This window comes from Cydia splendana, chromosome 16, assembly GCF_910591565.1.
Source record: "Cydia splendana chromosome 16, ilCydSple1.2, whole genome shotgun sequence".
Classification (NCBI taxonomy): Eukaryota; Metazoa; Arthropoda; class Insecta; order Lepidoptera; family Tortricidae; genus Cydia; species Cydia splendana.
Window position 1 is genome coordinate 13,805,189 of NC_085975.1, and position 19,944 is coordinate 13,825,132.

At 46.6% G+C, this 19,944-nt stretch overlaps 1 protein-coding gene across 1 annotated transcript in view; it reads left to right on the forward strand.

Moving 5' to 3' along the window:
* The window catches only part of LOC134798353 (guanine nucleotide exchange factor subunit Rich), a 59,160-nt gene extending 39,502 nt beyond the window's left edge, over positions 1-19,658 (forward strand). Inside the window, exons 22-29 of the mRNA XM_063770763.1 lie at positions 1,091-1,205; positions 2,691-2,815; positions 14,725-14,879; positions 15,643-15,923; positions 16,470-16,587; positions 17,177-17,320; positions 17,564-17,752; positions 18,884-19,658. Coding sequence (XP_063626833.1) covers positions 1,091-1,205; positions 2,691-2,815; positions 14,725-14,879; positions 15,643-15,923; positions 16,470-16,587; positions 17,177-17,320; positions 17,564-17,752; positions 18,884-19,199 — 1,443 coding nt within the window. The 3' untranslated portion in view covers positions 19,200-19,658. The remainder of the gene's footprint in view (positions 1-1,090; positions 1,206-2,690; positions 2,816-14,724; positions 14,880-15,642; positions 15,924-16,469; positions 16,588-17,176; positions 17,321-17,563; positions 17,753-18,883) is intronic.
* Positions 19,659-19,944: the final 286 nt, after the last annotated feature.

Sequence of the window (19,944 nt, forward strand, 5' to 3'; positions counted from 1 at the left end):
ATGCATATGTACATAGGGCTGTGTTGCTCTGTGGTCTGTGACCGATTAATCGGTCTTTGGCGTTAGACCTACGGTACGGATATATCGGTAATTGGCGTCCAAAAGGTTAACGCGTGACAACAATGTGTTACAGCGAAATATAGCAATAATAGTAAGGTAACATTTAATATAATATCGAATAGGGGATATAGCAATATATTCTATTATATAAAAACTTCAGAAATTTATGAGATATTTCCTATATGTAAATTCTATGTACAAACTCGATAAACCTTGATTACATAAGTGTTACAAGAACTGATGTAACGATTACCTGAGTGCGCTTATTATCATGCCGATTGTTATAATTAACTATAATCGGGTGCGTAGTTTTTTTGCGGATGTGCGCGTCAGCCGCCGTACTGACAATGTATATTCGACGTCAAAAATATGTTTACACTTTTGCACCTTACTCCTTTGTAATAAGGCATAAAGTGTAAACATATCTTTGACGTCGACTGTACGTAGTTGGTGTTATAAGGTTTTTACAACATTTCTTATGTACCTGGTATGTGGGTCAAATCTTGGAAGTAAGATTTGATGTAGTTCCCGGTGTCAGATTGACCTGAAAATTTGCATATTTATAATAAACTGATGATACTTATAGTTAATTTGGCGTTCATACGGAATAAACAAATGCTTTGTTGTTGTTACAGATTGGAAGGGTAATACATGATTCTATTCTATATTATTGTCCGTTGTGAACTTTGTCTCAAAAAGAGTTTGCTTTTATTTATTTCTAACGGATCGGCCACGACATGCGACGTCGACGGTGACTGGCGACGGCGGCGGCAGCAACCATAGGTTCGAGCGAGACACAGCGATTGGACCTTTCGTTCCCACCTATGGTTGGTGCCGCCGCCGTCGCCAGTCGCCCAATGTCGTGGCTGAGCCGTAAGGCTTCAACTTTTTACTCTTGGTCTCCGGTTGATACCGCACGCAACGTATCGTATCTCCCAAACAGTGTGTGGAAACCGTACCGCGTTACCGTTGACCATTTGACCAAGTTTTTAAGCTTCCAGTACTGTTGGTAATGACAGTTATGTTGCAGAACTTGGAGAGTTCAGCAGTCAGCAGGCACCTGGCCACGCAGCTGCTGGACACGGCGCTGCAGCACGAGCGCTGGGACCTGGCGAGGGACCTGGTGCGCTTCCTCAGGGCTATAGGTAACTAGTGCATACTGTCGAGGGAAGGGAGTTCAGCAGTCAGCAGACACCTGGCCACGCAGCTGCTGGACACGGTGCTGCAGCACGAGCGCTGGGACCTGGCGAGGGACCTGGTGCGCTTCCTCAGGGCTATAGGTAACTAGTGCATAACTGTCGAGGGAAGGGAGTTCAGCAGTCAGCAGGCACCTGGCCTCGCAGCTGCTGGACACGGCGCTGCAGCACGAGCGCTGGGACCTGGCGAGGGACCTGGTGCGCTTCCGCGGGGGTATAGGTAACTAGTGCATAACTGTCGAGGGAAGGGAGTTCAGCAGTCAGCAGGCACCTGGCCACGCAGCTGCTGGACACGGCGCTGCAGCACGAGCGCTGGGACCTGGCGAGGGACCTGGTGCGCTTCCTCAGGGCTATAGGTAACTAGTGCATACTGTCGAGGGAAGGGAGTTCAGCAGTCAGCAGGCACCTGGCCACGCAGCTGCTGGACACGGCGCTGCAGCACGAGCGCTGGGACCTGGCGAGGGACCTGGTGCGCTTCCTCAAGGCTATAGGTAACTAGTGCATACTGTCGAGGGAAGGGAGTTCAGCAGTCAGCAGACACCTGGCCACGCAGCTGCTGGACACGGTGCTGCAGCACAAGCGCTGGGACCTGGCGAGGGACCTGGTGCGCTTCCTCAGGGCTATAGGTAACTAGTGCATACTGTCGAGGGAATGGAGTTCAGCAGTCAGCAGACACCTGGCCACGCAGCTGCTGGACACGGCGCTGCAGCACGAGCGCTGGGACCGTGCGAGGGACCTGGTGCGCTTCCTCAGGGCTATAGGTAACTAGTGCATACTGTTGAGGGAAGGGAGTTCAGCAGTCAGCAGACACCTGGCCACGCAGCTGCTGGACACGGCGCTGCAGCACGAGCGCTGGGACCTGGCGAGGGACCTGGTGCGCTTCCTCAGGGCTATAGGTAACTAGTGCATACTGTCGAGGGAAGGGAGTTCAGCAGTCAGCAGACACCTGGCCACGCAGCTGCTGGACACGGCGCTGCAGCACGAGCGGTGGGACCTGGCGAGGGACCTGGTGCGCTTACTCAGGGCTATAGGTAACTAGTCTTCTTAATTACAAAAGTTCCTTTTAAGTTGAGGACTCCTTCCATGTAAGAACAGATCACTCACGTTTTTAACTTGAGAATTTCTCAACGTTCGTTCCACAAAAAAGAGCATTATGGAGAGATTCTAGAGCCATACATGTTGGATAACACGACGGAAATCTCGTCTTGTTCCAAATAAGGCACCCCAGAAACGCCTACAGGCGCCATTAGACATATCTGAGCAACCAAGGTGCTCACAAATATCTGAACACGGCTGTATTGTCAACGCTTTAGAGTGCGTGTTCAGATATTTTGGAGCGGCCGTCCGATATATCTGCGACTGTACTAAAGTTACTATTGGACCTTGGACTCGCTTACATTTGATAAGTACCTAAAGTAACCGTGATTGTTCTAGATCCAAATGACGTGGACTCGCCGCGCAACTCGGTGAACGTGCAGGCCAAGTACGGGCAGATCGTGCAGTCGCAGACCGTCACCCCCAACGCGGAGGACCTCTCCGTCATACTGGGCAGCATGCAGGTAACTGGTCACAATGACGTGGTCTCGCGGCGCAACTCGGTAAACGTGCAGGCCAAGTACGGGCAGATCGTGCAGTCGCAGACCGTCACTCCCAGCGCGGAGGACCTCTCCGTCATACTGGGCAGCATGCAGGTAACTGGTCACAATGACGTGGTCTCGCGGCGCAACTCGGTAAACGTGCAGGCCAAGTACGGGCAGATCGTGCAGTCGCAGACCGTCACTCCCAGCGCGGAGGACCTCTCCGTCATACTGGGCAGCATGCAGGTAACTGGTCACAATGACGTGGTCTCGCGGCGCAACTCGGTAAACGTGCAGGCCAAGTACGGGCAGATCGTGCAGTCGCAGACCGTCACTCCCAGCGCGGAGGACCTCTCCGTCATACTGGGCAGCATGCAGGTAACTGGTCACAATGACGTGGTCTCGCGGCGCAACTCGGTAAACGTGCAGGCCAAGTACGGGCAGATCGTGCAGTCGCAGACCGTCACTCCCAGCGCGGAGGACCTCTCCGTCATACTGGGCAGCATGCAGGTAACTGGTCACAATGACGTGGTCTCGCGGCGCAACTCGGTAAACGTGCAGGCCAAGTACGGGCAGATCGTGCAGTCGCAGACCGTCACTCCCAGCGCGGAGGACCTCTCCGTCACATTAGGCAGCATGCAGGTAACTGGTCACAATGACGTGGTCTCGCGGCGCAACTCGGTAAACGTGCAGGCCAAGTACGGGCAGATCGTGCAGTCGCAGACCGTCACTCCCAGCGCGGAGGACCTCTCCGTCATACTGGGCAGCATGCAGGTAACTGGTCACAATGACGTGGTCTCGCGGCGCAACTCGGTGAACGTGCAGGCCAAGTACGGGCAGATCGTGCAGTCGCAGACCGTCACCCCCAACGCGGAGGACCTCTCCGTCATACTGGGCAGCATGCAGGTAACTGGTCACAATGACGTGGTCTCGCGGCGCAACTCGGTAAACGTGCAGGCCAAGTACGGGCAGATCGTGCAGTCGCAGACCGTCACCCCCAACGCGGAGGACCTCTCCGTCACATTAGGCAGCATGCAGGTAACTGGTCACAATGACGTGGTCTCGCGGCGCAACTCGGTGAACGTGCAGGCCAAGTACGGGCAGATCGTGCAGTCGCAGACCGTCACCCCCAACGCGGAGGACCTCTCCGTCATACTGGGCAGCATGCAGGTAACTGGTCACAATGACGTGGTCTCGCGGCGCAACTCGGTAAACGTGCAGGCCAAGTACGGGCAGATCGTGCAGTCGCAGACCGTCACTCCCAGCGCGGAGGACCTCTCCGTCATACTGGGCAGCATGCAGGTAACTGGTCACAATGACGTGGTCTCGCGGCGCAACTCGGTAAACGTGCAGGCCAAGTACGGGCAGATCGTGCAGTCGCAGACCGTCACTCCCAGCGCGGAGGACCTCTCCGTCATACTGGGCAGCATGCAGGTAACTGGTCACAATGACGTGGTCTCGCGGCGCAACTCGGTAAACGTGCAGGCCAAGTACGGGCAGATCGTGCAGTCGCAGACCGTCACCCCCAACGCGGAGGACCTCTCCGTCACATTAGGCAGCATGCAGGTAACTGGTCACAATGACGTGGTCTCGCGGCGCAACTCGGTAAACGTGCAGGCCAAGTACGGGCAGATCGTGCAGTCGCAGACCGTCACCCCCAACGCGGAGGACCTCTCCGTCATACTGGGCAGCATGCAGGTAACTGGTCACAATGACGTGGTCTCGCGGCGCAACTCGGTGAACGTGCAGGCCAAGTACGGGCAGATCGTGCAGTCGCAGACCGTCACCCCCAACGCGGAGGACCTCTCCGTCATACTGGGCAGCATGCAGGTAACTGGTCACAATGACGTGGTCTCGCGGCGCAACTCGGTAAACGTGCAGGCCAAGTACGGGCAGATCGTGCAGTCGCAGACCGTCACCCCCAACGCGGAGGACCTCTCCGTCACATTAGGCAGCATGCAGGTAACTGGTCACAATGACGTGGTCTCGCGGCGCAACTCGGTGAACGTGCAGGCCAAGTACGGGCAGATCGTGCAGTCGCAGACCGTCACCCCCAACGCGGAGGACCTCTCCGTCATACTGGGCAGCATGCAGGTAACTGGTCACAATGACGTGGTCTCGCGGCGCAACTCGGTAAACGTGCAGGCCAAGTACGGGCAGATCGTGCAGTCGCAGACCGTCACTCCCAGCGCGGAGGACCTCTCCGTCATACTGGGCAGCATGCAGGTAACTGGTCACAATGACGTGGTCTCGCGGCGCAACTCGGTAAACGTGCAGGCCAAGTACGGGCAGATCGTGCAGTCGCAGACCGTCACTCCCAGCGCGGAGGACCTCTCCGTCATACTGGGCAGCATGCAGGTAACTGGTCACAATGACGTGGTCTCGCGGCGCAACTCGGTGAACGTGCAGGCCAAGTACGGGCAGATCGTGCAGTCGCAGACCGTCACCCCCAACGCGGAGGACCTCTCCGTCACATTAGGCAGCATGCAGGTAACTGGTCACAATGACGTGGTCTCGCGGCGCAACTCGGTAAACGTGCAGGCCAAGTACGGGCAGATCGTGCAGTCGCAGACCGTCACCCCCAACGCGGAGGACCTCTCCGTCATACTGGGCAGCATGCAGGTAACTGGTCACAATGACGTGGTCTCGCGGCGCAACTCGGTGAACGTGCAGGCCAAGTACGGGCAGATCGTGCAGTCGCAGACCGTCACCCCCAACGCGGAGGACCTCTCCGTCATACTGGGCAGCATGCAGGTAACTGGTCACAATGACGTGGTCTCGCGGCGCAACTCGGTAAACGTGCAGGCCAAGTACGGGCAGATCGTGCAGTCGCAGACCGTCACCCCCAACGCGGAGGACCTCTCCGTCACATTAGGCAGCATGCAGGTAACTGGTCACAATGACGTGGTCTCGCGGCGCAACTCGGTAAACGTGCAGGCCAAGTACGGGCAGATCGTGCAGTCGCAGACCGTCACTCCCAGCGCGGAGGACCTCTCCGTCATACTGGGCAGCATGCAGGTAACTGGTCACAATGACGTGGTCTCGCGGCGCAACTCGGTAAACGTGCAGGCCAAGTACGGGCAGATCGTGCAGTCGCAGACCGTCACCCCCAACGCGGAGGACCTCTCCGTCACATTAGGCAGCATGCAGGTAACTGGTCAGACTGGTCTTTACATCTTACAGCGTTCACTCAATTGTGGCGTACTCGAAGAGAGGCCTATGGTTAGCAGTGGGCGATAAAGGGTTAATTAACACTTCAAACTCTCGCGTTCTGTACACATATTTAATTACACAAACGGATGACCACGGTATAATTTCGCGGTAGACCCGTTTGTGTAATTAAAAGGGTTAATTATCGCATTGTCCGAAACGGATGAGGATGAAGGACGCAGACTTCAGATGCCCGGTTATTGTCACTACTATAATTTCAGAACCAATTCAAGAGGCGGCGGCGTATCCATCTTCGTCCACGAATCTCTGACCCATCATCTTATAGAAGAGCGTTGTGTTAATGATAACCACTTTCTTTGGGTGCACATAAACAAGTATTCTTTGGATGTCGGAATTGTATACAAACCTGAACGAACCAATTCAAATGATTTTCTGGATGAATATGCGCTCCAACTCCAGACAAGAAAGAGAGTCCTAATCTTTGGAGACTTCAATTATGACCTATTGAAATCTAGCTCAACGACTCACAGTTATAAGCAAGTTCTTAAAGAAAACGATATTCAAATTCTGAATAAGATTGACCATGATTTTTGCACACGGGAGACACACACAACGAGGACCATATTGGACCATGTATGTTCAAGCCTTAAACAAAATGACTTCCATCTAGCTATCATAGATTCAGCCATGGCTGATCATAAGCAGATTTTCTTAGAGGTGAAAAAATACCAGCCACGTCCTGCAAGAAAAATACAATATGATGCAGTAGACTACAACAAATTATATGCGACTTACAAGTCTTTACGCGAGGATAATGTAGAGGTGACGTATGAAAATCTGGAAAAAAATATTTCAATTTGTTTATCAAAGTGTAAAACTAAAAAATACAAGTATTTAAACCAACCTCGACAAGAATGGATAAACAAAGATGTCATAGATGCAATACAAAAACGAAATAAGCTGTGGCAGTTGAAAAAATCCAACCCATCTCTCAATAACATAGATGAAGATCTAAAAAAGAAGAAAAGGTCCGTAAAAGAAATCATACAAAAATCAAAAACTACGTACTATCTTAACACTTTTAATGCATGTGCAAAGAAACCCGCGAAGATGTGGAATTTAATAAATAGCCTCTCCATTAATAAAGTCAAAGACGCAACATCACCTACGAGACTTGAAATCAATTCAAAAACTGTTACTGATAGCGCAGAAATATGTGACCATTTTAATCTATACTTCTCTACGATAGGATCAGACTTAGCAAATAAAATACCTGTAATGTACCACACCCATGAGTGTCCTCAAATCACAAATGTCAATGAACTTCGCATATTTGATCCGGTTACTCCGGATGAAGTAGATAAAATAATTAAAAATCTAAAATTAAACTGTAGCTCTGGCATTGACGGAATAACAACTAAATCAATAAAATCTATAAAATTACTAATTATTGATGAACTTACAAATTGCATAAATAAATGTTTCGATCAGGGTACATTCCCTGAGAGTCTTAAAATTGCTCCCAGTTCTATCAAAAGTCTATGAAAAAGTAATTTACAATCGTCTTAATAAATTCCTAACATTAAACCAAACACTATCTCCAAAACAATATGGGTTCAGGCAAAAATCAAATACCCTTTCTGCTACAATTGACCTCGTCACACGAATAAAAAATAATATTGACCAAAAGAAAATCGTATTAGGCGTCTTTATTGATTTAAAGAAAGCCTTCGATACGGTGAGCCATCAAATACTACTGCATAAATTAACTAGTATAGGAGTGACTGGCAAAGCTCATGAAGTTCTCAAATCTTATCTGTCAAATCGTTTCCAAATAGTAATAAGAAAAAAAACCGGGCAAGTGCGAGTCGGACTCGCGCACGAAGGGTTCCGTACCATAATGCAAAAAAAAAACGAAAAAAAAAGCAAAAAAAAAAAACGGTCACCCATCCAAGTACTGACCACTCCCGACGTTGCTTAACTTTGGTCAAAAATCACGTTTGTTGTATGGGAGCCCCATTTAAATCTTTATTTTATTCTGTTTTTAGTATTTGTTGTAATAGCGGCAACAGAAATACATCATCTGTGAAAATTTCAACTGTCTAGCTATCACGGTTCGTGAGATACAGCCTGGTGACAGACGGACGGACGGACGGACGGACGGACGGACGGACGGACGGACGGACAGCCAAGTCTTAGTAATAGGGTCCCGTTTTACCCTTTGGGTACGGAACCCTAAAAATAAATGATCAGCAAAGTAGCCTCAAACCTATTATCTACGGCGTCCCCCAAGGTTCCATTTTGGGGCCACTTTTCTTTTTAATATACAGGGTGGAAAGGCACGACGATCCTTCCCGGAAGTATTAGGTCGTTTAAGTGATACAGAGACTATTGGTAATGGTAAGAATCGTTAATTGAGTAAAAAATAAAAATTGCAAAAATACTACTTTTTAACTGTGGTGATAACCCTATAGCATGTGCACATGACGGCTAGATTAAGGATCTCCGTCGGGAAAGCTCGGGACTTTACACTTTTTTCCGATCGTTGACAGTATCGCAATGATGTATGAATGACGCATAAATGTCAAATAAATCAAATGCATGCAAAATTATTACAAACAATTTTATTACTTTCTTAGATAATTACTTTTTTCCAATATTTAATACTATCTTCTTTTCACATACGGTGTTCAAATGTACCTCCGTGTATTACAACGCCGCCGCAGCCCGTACCCGAGTATGTCGATGCACATGCGATATAGTGTATGCTCTTCGTCATTTATCCTCCGCAGAAAGCACCAATTAGCCTTTGTCTCATTTCGTCCGCAGTTTCACATTCCGTTTGGTTTGGTACACCATATCTTTTACACAGCCCCACAAATGTAAATAGCCACGAGCATCTAACATTTTTATTTGAAGAATATGACATTCAATAAGTATAGTTCAATGAAAATTTAATTTCAAACATCAGACGTCTTGTCTATTTCCTACCACGCAAGAAGGTTTGTTAGTTTGGTATTGAAGAAGTATTTATTCTTGATTTATTCTTAGTATTTCATTTTTGCAAGTTCATTTGGTGCAACTAACACAACCTACATGTAATTTTTTATTATTTTAAATAGTTTCCAATTATTCGAAAATAATTTTGTGAAACGTGTTAAGAAACTAAAACCTTTTTATCAGTCAAGGAAACCAGAGATATTTATGAAGTATTTGAACAAATTAAATTATTTTTCAGAAAATATTTTTAATTTGTTTTTATCAAGTAGAAACACTACTATATAAATTATAAACTGAAATAAATGTCATATACTAAGAAAAAGTGACCAAGGCCTCCAGTGCCCCAGGCTGGAATCGAACCAGCGTCCTCTGCTATCGCGGCAGGTGCCTGAACCACTCGGCCACCGGGCCACAGCGACATTAGTCAAATTTTCCAAGTATATGCACTTCCTACTGAAGGCTTGTGGCGCCCCCTAGCCATCTCTAAGGTAGAACAGTATGGTTCGAACCTTCTATCTGGATCATTCTCATGATGATACCGAGCTAGCGAGAGAGATGGCGCTGCCAATCAATACTATGAAGTATTTGAACAAATTAAATTATTTTTCAGAAAATATTTTTAATTTGTTTTTATCAAGTAGAAACACTACTATATAAATTATAAACTGAAATAAATGTCATGTGGCCCGGTGGCCGAGTGGTTCAGGCACCTGCCGCGATAGCAGAGGACGCTGGTTCGATTCCAGCCTGGGGCACTGGAGGCCTTGGTCACTTTTTCTTAGTATATGACATTTATTTCAGTTTATTATTTCAGAGATATTTATAAGACGATTGCGTACTTTTGAGTGGTTGTCAATGTCACCATTTGAACTGTCGTTGTAAACAATGTTGTTGTTAGTATTATTAATATTAAGGAATAACATAACTATTTCATTCAAGTATTGAACAAGTGGAACCACTAAGAAAGCGAAAATCCTGCAATGATTCTTACCGTGCTGTAAGCAGACCTAAAAATGGTTAGATGGCAACAAATTAGCATAATTTCCTGTCGAATACTGATTGTTTACAAGTAAGTTCATTGACCCTGTCACCTGTTAGGGTTAGAACAAAGTAGTTTTTTGCGTGGATGTTTAAAAGGTCATAATTTAGAAACGGTTGCCCATATTAACATAGTTTCTATGGAGAAAATATAGAGCTTAGGCTAAACTATCTCCCATTTCCGGAAAGGATCGTCGTGCCTTTCCACCCTGTATATAAATGACATACAGACTATTGGCCTCAAAGGAGATCTAACACTCTACGCTGATGATACCAGTCTTTTTTACTACGGCTCTTCCATTTCCGAAATTGTAACTGATGTTCAAAACGATCTAGAGCTACTGAACACTTGGTTTCTGCATAATCTACTAACTATTAATATAGATAAGACAAATTACATTATTTTCGCCGCGAAAAACAAAAAGATAGAAGCCTACGCAGATCCCACATTAAATTCTAAACCTATAACAAAAAAGACATCCGAAAAATATCTAGGCTTAATACTGGATAGCAAGCTCACGTGGGAACCACATGTTCAGAAAGTTAAGTCAAAATTATCATCATTAACTGGGGCTCTTCGTGCTGTAGCACGGTGTCTACCTCACAAAGTAAGATATTTAATATATAACACGCTAATTAAGCCGCACATCGATTATCTTATAGAGATATGGGGGGCTGCGGCCAAAATACATTTAAAAAAAATACAAACAGCACAAAATAAATTAATTAAAGTTTTATTTAATTATAATTACCTAACTCCTTCCGAGACACTTTATAAAAATACTAAAATATTTAGCATAACACAAGCATATATCTACAATACATGTATACTGGTGCGTAAAATACTGAATAAGGATATCCACACGAATATTAACTTCAAAAAAAAAGACCAAATCCAAAAAATCCAACTACGGAATGCGGATCATCTAGTTTCGCGACCCCCTAGAACCAACTACGGGAAAAAAAGTATTAACTTTGAAGGTGTCAAGTTATACAACAATTTACCGAGAGACATTAAAGACGCTAAGTCTATGGCCAGTTTTAAAAAACAGCTTAAATCCCACATAACTGAAAAGATCGCCCCGTGTATTTAGTAACTACTAACAAAATAATAATTATATAGCTTGAAATAATAAATAAATAAATATACCTATTGCACAAACAAAAACCTAAATATATACATATACACAAAACGACAACAAAATAATATAACTATTCATACCCCCTTTACTATACTATATACTTTGAAACATACTTAATTTAAATTCAAACTTACTTTAAAAAATAATAATAATAATAATAAAGTGGGAGGAAACCAACCTTCGTACGCCCGACACGCAGCCGCCGGATGCTACTGCCATGACTGAGTTCTGGCGTAGCATCTGGTCGGTGCCTGTCGGACACACCGAGGGGAGTTGGATGAGTGTTGTCGAGCGTGAGTGCGAGTCCATCGAACCTATGGGGGCAGTCACCATCAGCCCCGATGACGTGAGTTGTGCCATCCGCACGGCCCAGAACTGGAAAAGTCCTGGGCCGGATGGATTGCACAACTTCTGGCTAAAGTGGTTCCGATGCTCGCACTCGCGCTTGGCAGCACAATTTCAACAAGCCCTCGAGCTTGGTTCTCTCCCACCTTCCTTAACAACTGGTGTCACCTTCCTGCTCTATAAGTCCGGTAGTACCACGGAAGCGAAGAACTACAGACCCATCACATGCTTGCCTACACTATACAAGCTCCTTACATCCATCTTGAGAGCAAAAATCAACGCGCACATTGTTGCAAACAATATTCTGGCTTCCGCTCAAAATGGATGTAGGGTTGGGTCCCGTGGTACTAAAGAGCTCCTCCTCATAGACATGACCATCTGCCAACAAATCCGGCGGAACAAGGGGGCCCTCTCAGCCGCTTGGATTGACTACAAGAAGGCCTATGATTCGGTGCCTCATTCATGGTTGGGGAGGGTCTTAGAGTTGTATAAAGTTGATGCAGCTTTGAGAGCCTTCCTAAGCACGTGCATGGGGCAGTGGACCACAGTCCTTCGTCAACCAGGAGGCGGGGATGACCGCCTTGGCCCGCAGGATTTTATAAGGATTGAGCGAGGAATCTTTCAGGGCGACAGTCTGAGTCCCCTGTGGTTCTGCCTAGCTCTGAATCCCCTCAGCACCCTGCTGAAGGATTTGGGACTAGGTTGCCGGCTTCAGAGAGAGGGTGAAGTCATTTCTCACCTCCTGTACATGGATGACCTCAAATTATTTGCACCAAATAGCCAAGACTTGTTGGAGCTACTGAAAACCACCGAAGTCTTCAGTAGTGCCATCAACATGGAATTTGGTGTCGATAAATGTGCGGTTATGCATGTACAGCGGGGGAGGGTTGTAAATTCAAGAAATTTACAACTCTCTGAGACAATGTCTTTCAGATCTATCTCTGAATCAGAAACCTATAAATACCTTGGTATGTCACAGTCGTTGGGTATTGAGGACGAGGGTATTAGACGGTCGGTGAAGGAGCGCTTTTTCAGTCGGCTTACAAAAGTCCTTAACAGTCTTTTGTCAGGAGGCAACAAAGTGCGCGCCTTCAACGCCTGGGTAATGCCCCTACTCACATACTCCTTTGGCATACTAAGGTGGACTCAGACCGAACTGGACGCCCTGGATCGGAGGGTCCGATCACTGCTCACCACACATCGCATGCTACACCCACGCTCGTCAGTTATGAGATTGTACATCCCACGGAAGTGTGGAGGCCGAGGCTTCCTAAATGCCAAGGATCTCCACAACCGCGAGGTGTACAATCTCAGGAATTATTTCCTTAACAACGAGTGTGGGATGCATCGTGATGTGGTGGCAGTAGACAGGAACCTAACGCCGCTCTCCTTGGCAAACGAGAACTGGCGCAAACCTGTGGTACTAAGTACTGCGGATCGCAAGGCGGCATGGGAGAGTAAGGTGCTACACGGGCGGTTCTACAAGGCCCTCACGGGACCCGACGTGGACCTGCTCGCGTCGGTGAACTGGTTACGATTCGGGGACCTCTTCGGAGAAACCGAGGGTTTTGCCTGTGCAATTGCGGACGAAGTGATGATGACGAACAACTATCGGAAATATATCCTGAAGGACGGTACGGTCGACATTTGTCGGGCATGCCGCCGTCCCGGAGAGTCACTCAGGCATATCATTTCCGGTTGTTCTCATCTTGCTAACGGCGAGTACTTGCACAGACATAATCTCGTAGCCAGGATTATTCACCAGCAACTTGCTCTTCTATACGGCCTTGTGGACCGCGAAGTACCGTACTACAAGTACTTACCTGCGCCTGTTCTCGAGAATGGTCGTGCCACGCTCTATTGGGATCGATCTATCATCACTGACAGGACTATTGTAGCCAATAAGCCTGACATCGTGATAATAGATCGATCGCAACGTCAGGCCGTGCTCGTTGACATCACCATCCCCCATGATGAGAATCTCGTGAAAGCCGAGAAGGACAAGTCCAGTAAGTACCTAGACTTGGCTCACGAGATAACCGCCATGTGGGATGTTGATTCGACGATCATTGTCCCGATAGTCGTTTCAGTGAACGGTCTAATAGCGAAGAGTCTCGACCAACATCTTGAGAGACTCTTGCTAGGTGGTTGGATCAAGGGTCAGATGCAGAAGGCGGTGATCTTGGACACGGCGCGGATAGTCCGCCGGTTCCTCTCTCTGCGGCCCTGACCACCGGTAGCTTGGGCCCTGCCCCGCTGCTGGCGGCATTCTAGGTTAGGTTTTTTATAATGTGTTTATATTATTTTTTATTGTTTTGTAAGTGTTTTTATATTTTACTTTTATATTCATATTATAAATAACCTAACTTAAGATGAGAAATGAATAAAGAGAATAATAATAAAAAAAAAAACATTCAAACTAGGTATGTTTATATATTTATTACAATAGGGAAAACAAAACAAAAATGTCCACATTTAACTTATGCTTATGTGCACACTCGAGTATGCCGCATCCATCCTAGCGCATCGTCTTATCTGCCTCATACATCGCTGGTTGTGGTGCAGTTAGCAACGTAAAAATATGTTCCGTGCGTTTAGTAATAAGTATCTTGTAATGTATTTCTACCCACTATGAATAACATGTTTTCTTTTTGTGTACACTGTATGCTTAGTCTTAGTTTTAACATGTAAATTTTCTCATGTAAGTGAATCTTGTAATTCTTTATGAGAAATAAAGTTCTTTAAACCTAAACCTAAACCTAATTAATTTGATGAAGGAAACTGGACGCTTCGTTGTACCATCACGCTCCGCGATTGTTGCGCCATTTAGGGTCCTAGCTATTGGTTGTTCAAAACTTACGCTATAGAATTTCCAATTTAGCAAGTACCCTAAATGGCATAACAATCCCGCGTGGCTGTACTTGCCAGAAAATGCAATTTTGAAATAGTCTTAACATGGATTAACAAGCTTACTCGTATTTATCAAATAAAAAGATCATAATACTGAATAGAATCAGGCGTTACTTTGCGGAAATCCATATTAATCAAAACCAAAATATTACTTTGCTAATCCGCGAAAAGATAACGTGCTAGTCAATCAGTCTTATGTTTTCGCGGATTAGCAAAGTAATATTTTGGTTTTGAGATCATAATACATTTGTAGGATTTCACGTTTCAGTCATGTTGCATTTACAGCTGGCTGGCGGTCGCGGTCGCAGCTTCAGCACGACGACGACGCCGCGGGCGGAGGCGGAGGCGCCCGCGCCCGCGCCCGCGCCCGCGCCGCCCGCGCCCGCGCGCTCCACCGCCGCCGTCAAGAGGAAGAAGTCCGTGCCTACGAGGAGTGACAAGTCAGTGTGGTTACTCATTCTCTTAGGACTCTTATGCTTGAGACATTTTCCACGCGCAAATACTATGTTTGGGGTCATCCATTAATTACGTCACACTAAATTTCGATTGTTTAGACCCCCCTTCCCCTTTGTCACAGGAAAAAGAATTTCGTTAATACGTGCTGTAACGTAATATGTGGATGAACCCTTGAGGTGGCTAAGTACCTGTCTAGGTGCTTAGCTACCCCAAGGGCCCCGCTGTCAAGTGAAAGAAATTTAGCTTTGCTCCACAAGTGTTCAAGTGTCACCTTAAAAGAACTACGATTAGCTGGATGAGGGAGTCAAGGATATCGAAAAAAAAAAACGTTCTAGGCAAACATTTACTCTAACGATTTTATATTTTGCTAATGTGCATCCGAAAGGGTTATGCCCGCTAGTTACCACCAAATTGTTAGTTACCACTGGGAACAACTTGGCAATAACTAGTGGGAATAAGCCATCAGAAATAACTGTGCACACAAAGTGCTCAAGATGATGTACATAGAAGAGCTACTTCCTGCAGAAGAATCCTGCTAAGTTTGTTTGTCCTATTTTTCACATTCTTCCTTTTTTAACCTTTTAACCGCCATAACATTTTTCATCGAGCGTGCTCGTGTCGCCGGCGGTACGAAGTTACACGAAGTTTTGTTTTATTTATCAGACCGCGGCGAAATAAGCCCGATTTTGTATGTTTTATGTGCCAGTCTATGGCGGTTAAAAGGTTAATACAATTTCATTTCAACAGAGAGAGCTACAGCGGCACAGCGGAAGAATTCTTCATCGACATGATGATCCAACGACACGCCCGCCTCCTCCTATCCACCGCGCGCCTCCACGCTTTAGGCAAGATGGCCGCCGCGCTAGACTTGCACCTCGTGGCGTGGCTCGCGGGAGAAAGGGAGAGGGCGGCTAGAGTGGATAGTGCTGTCCTGTGCTTGCGCCGGCTACATGAAGACTTCGCCTGGCCTTATCCAGTGCTGCAGGACGCTGATGAGTACATGCAGCGGAAAGGCAGCACTGTCACCAGTTAGTATTGTTTTAGTGAACAAGATGGCGGCCGCATTAGACTTGTTTTCTTTGGCTCAAGAGAGAGAGGGCAACTAGAGTGGTAGCGCAGTCCTACGCTAGCGTCGCTTGCATGAAGACTTCGTCTAGCGCTACCCAGGTACCTACATACCTGCTATTGCAGGAAGCTGATGAGTATATGCTGTGGAAAGGCAGCGCTATATAATTGGTAGGTAAATTCAAATTCTTATACTGTCAAACCCCGTATCAGGTTGAACCGTTTCAACTCCTTTTGTTGGAAATTTTAATTTTATTCGAAAACAGTACGAGTATTCCAGTGTAGAAAATCCAGTGTGGTCGCGGAAGGGTCCCGGATTTTCCCAGGCTACGTTTCCACTACGCAGCCCGATTGTTCTACCACTTCAAAAGTAGGTATAGAGCTTAAGTCACAAAAAATAAATCTGTTCCCGTCAATTATACGCTCAATAAAGACGCCCACTGCTGGATGAGCCTTCTTATATTATAACACTTTCAATTTTCTGCTGTTAACGTCAGTTCTTTCTGCAGGTTCCTACACGCCATCTGCAGACTCAGACAGTCTATGTGGCGACAGCGGCTACATGAGTTTGCCGATGCGCGCGGCTCTGCCCGCTGGCGGCGTGCCTGTCAGTCCCGGCCCTGTCAGGTCAGTACTGTAATTTTTTCCGTGACCACAGCTGGTGCAACTCAGCTGAAACATCGGTAAATTAAAGGTAAAAACAATGAAATTATATCGCGGTAGACCCGTTTGTGTAATTAAATATGTGTAATTTTAAGGTTAAGAAACTTTATTCTCAAAAATGTTACGTAATGTAGATTTGGAGAGTCTTGGTTTCCATTTTTAAGTAATCCGCTGCGCACTCCGGTCTCAGTGCTTAAAAAAACCGGCCAAGTGCGAGTCGGACTCGCGCACGAAGGCTTCCGTACCATTACGCAAAAAACGGCAAGAAAATCACGTTTGTTGTATGGGAACCCCACTTAAATATTTATTTTATTCTGTTTTTAGTAGCGGCAACAGAAATACATCATCTGTGAAAATTTTAACTGTCTAGCGATCACGGTCTGTCTGTCTAGATACAGCCTGGAGACAGACAGACAGACGGACAGAGGAGTCTTAGTAATAGGGTCCCGTTTTTACCCTTCGGGTACGGAACCCTAAAAATGGACACCTATCAACATTTCATAATGTTACTATGTCTCACGAAAGTTTAATATGGATGTTGATGTGTTTGCAGTTCCGCGGGAGAAGGCAGCGTGGCAGAAGGAGGCGCTGTTTCTTGGGGTGAGAATGGTGAGGAACGGCGCTACGCCGCGCTCATGGAGCGACTGCACCACAGCCAAGTCGAGCGAGGGAGTCATACGGCGCATGTGCAATTAAGGTATACGCCTATAATGAACATTATACTTCACTAAATCGTTGGATAATGAATATTATAGTTGTCTAAATCGTTGAATAATAAATTTAGTTACAATTGTTTGAAAATATCAAATTTATAAAGTATGCCATAATAATTTGATAAATGAAGCCCTAATTCGACGAATAGACGAGTAAAAAAAAGATTCAAAATATAGCCTCGATGTCTTTTCTGTTTTATCAACTCCTAACATCATCTCTATTCCAGATACTTCCTCCAACTGATGACCGAAGCGAGCTGCGTAGAATGGGCGCTAGTAATAGCCGTAGCGCTGCGCGACGCGCTCGCGGTACTGCGGACGTGCAACGCGGCGCGGACACCGGACGTCAACATAGCCGCCGTCAAGCGGCTCAAGACCGCGCTGCAGCACATATACGCGTGGAGCGACAACGAGTGGTGAGTGCCGAGCGTGATCCAATATACCAGACCTTTCCTTTTAACTGAATAAAGTGAACTATGTGGAGTGGGCGCTAGTAATAGCTGTAGCGCTCGCGGTACTGCGGACGTGCAACGCGGCGCGGACACCGGACATCAACATAGCCGCCGTCAAGCGGCTCAAGACCGCGCTGCAGCACATATACGCGTGGAGCGACAACGAGTGGTGAGTGCCGAGCGTGATCCAATATACCAGACCTTTCCTTTTAACTGAATAAAGTGAACTATGTGGAGTGGGCGCTAGTAATAGCCGTAGCGCTCGCGGTACTGCGGACGTGCAACGCGGCGCGGACACCGGACATCAACATAGCCGCCGTCAAGCGGCTCAAGACCGCGCTGCAGCACATATACGCGTGGAGCGACAACGAGTGGTGAGTGCCGAGCGTGATCCAATATACCAGACCTTTCCTTTTAACTGAATAAAGTGAACTATGTGGAGTGGGCGCTAGTAATAGCCGTAGCGCTCGCGGTACTGCGGACGTGCAACGCGGCGTGGACACCGGACATCAACATAGCCACCGTCAAGCGGCTCAAGACCGCGCTGCAGCACATATACGCGTGGAGCGACAACGAGTGGTGAGTGCCGAGCGTGATCGAATATTCCAGACCTTTCCCTGACTAAAGCGAACTATGTGGAGTGGGCGCTAGTAATAGCCGTAGCGCGCTCGCGATACTGCGGACGTGCAACACAGCGTACACTAACTACATAATAGCGTATCATTGTATAGGGAAATATAGTAACTTTTCTAAGGATTTGTCAGCGTCTTCTGTGCCAATTCGGGCTTCTTCGTGTGTTCAGCGCCTAAGATCTATATAATAAAGACAAACGTATTATAACTAAGAGTCAGACTGCAGTTACTTGGTTCAGCCAGGCCTCGCACGGACATTAACCTATCAAATATCGTCAGGTACCAAGCAAAAATCAATAATTACTAAAAAATATTCAACCAAAAATCAACCTTATTTTTGTTATTGATACGGTTCATTATGGCCATGCCACTTGTGGTGGTAATTAGTGAGTTGGTTGTCATCTGACGATATAAAAAGAAAGTCAATCATTCGAAACGTAATCCAGATTTCTCTCATTCACAGCCTGGGCTACAAACCGTTCATGGTGGCGATCAGCAACCAGATCCCCTTCCTGACCTCCATCATCAACACCCGGGAGCGCCGCATGTCCATGGTCAAGACCCGCGTCCGCACCGCCAGCACCGGCTCGCTTCAAGAACAGAAACCCAAGCCCCCTCCGGAGCCCAAACCTCTACAGAAGGCCCAGGAGATCAAACAAACTGTAAGAAAGGAATCTCCCAGCTCGCGGGTTTCTGTCCCAGATGTGGTGGCCAGTGTGACTGTGCCGACTCCGCCGCCGCCGCCCGAGGAACCGCCCTCGAATTGCGTGCTCATGTAAATACGGTAATGTGTGTGAACGTTTTGATATGCAACATTGTCTAATGGTAAATTGTTACGGTAGTGAGCGTAAATTAGTTCCAAAGTCTGCTGAACCGCAGTATGTGGTACTCGTTGAAAAACTGTTGCAACGGAAACAAAACTATATGTTGAAGTATTTGAGCAAAATTCGACCTTATTAGGATAAGGTATGGTCGAGATTTGCTTTCATCGTTTCGTGTATAGTCTCTACCGAAATGGCTAACGGCATAGGGAGTTACGCTCGGTAAGACAATAGACTAGCGGGTTTTACACTGTTATAGATGTACATTTCGCTCATGTTATATTGGTTGAATCATAACTAAAGTAACATTATAAGTGGTGCTAACATAGTGTATAGTAAGTTCAGAGCACCTTGTTTGCTGTGATAAACCTGAGACGACTCTAGTCTGCCTGGCTAGCACATGATTGGAGCGACAGTATCTCGCGGGGAGATAGACTACCCCTCCCTCTTTAATTAACATACAAAATGATGAGTAGTCTATCTCTCCGCGACATACTGTCGCGCCAATCATGTGCTAGGCCTACTGTTCTCAAGTTTATTTGTTATAGCACAGAGTATATTTTAGACCAATCACATTTTACAACGTAAAATTCTATAATAATTTATTGAAATTATATGTATAAATGAATTTGTTTATTGGAATATGACGTTAGCACCATTTATAATGTATTTGTGATAAGTTCCCTTGGTGATGTGAGATTGT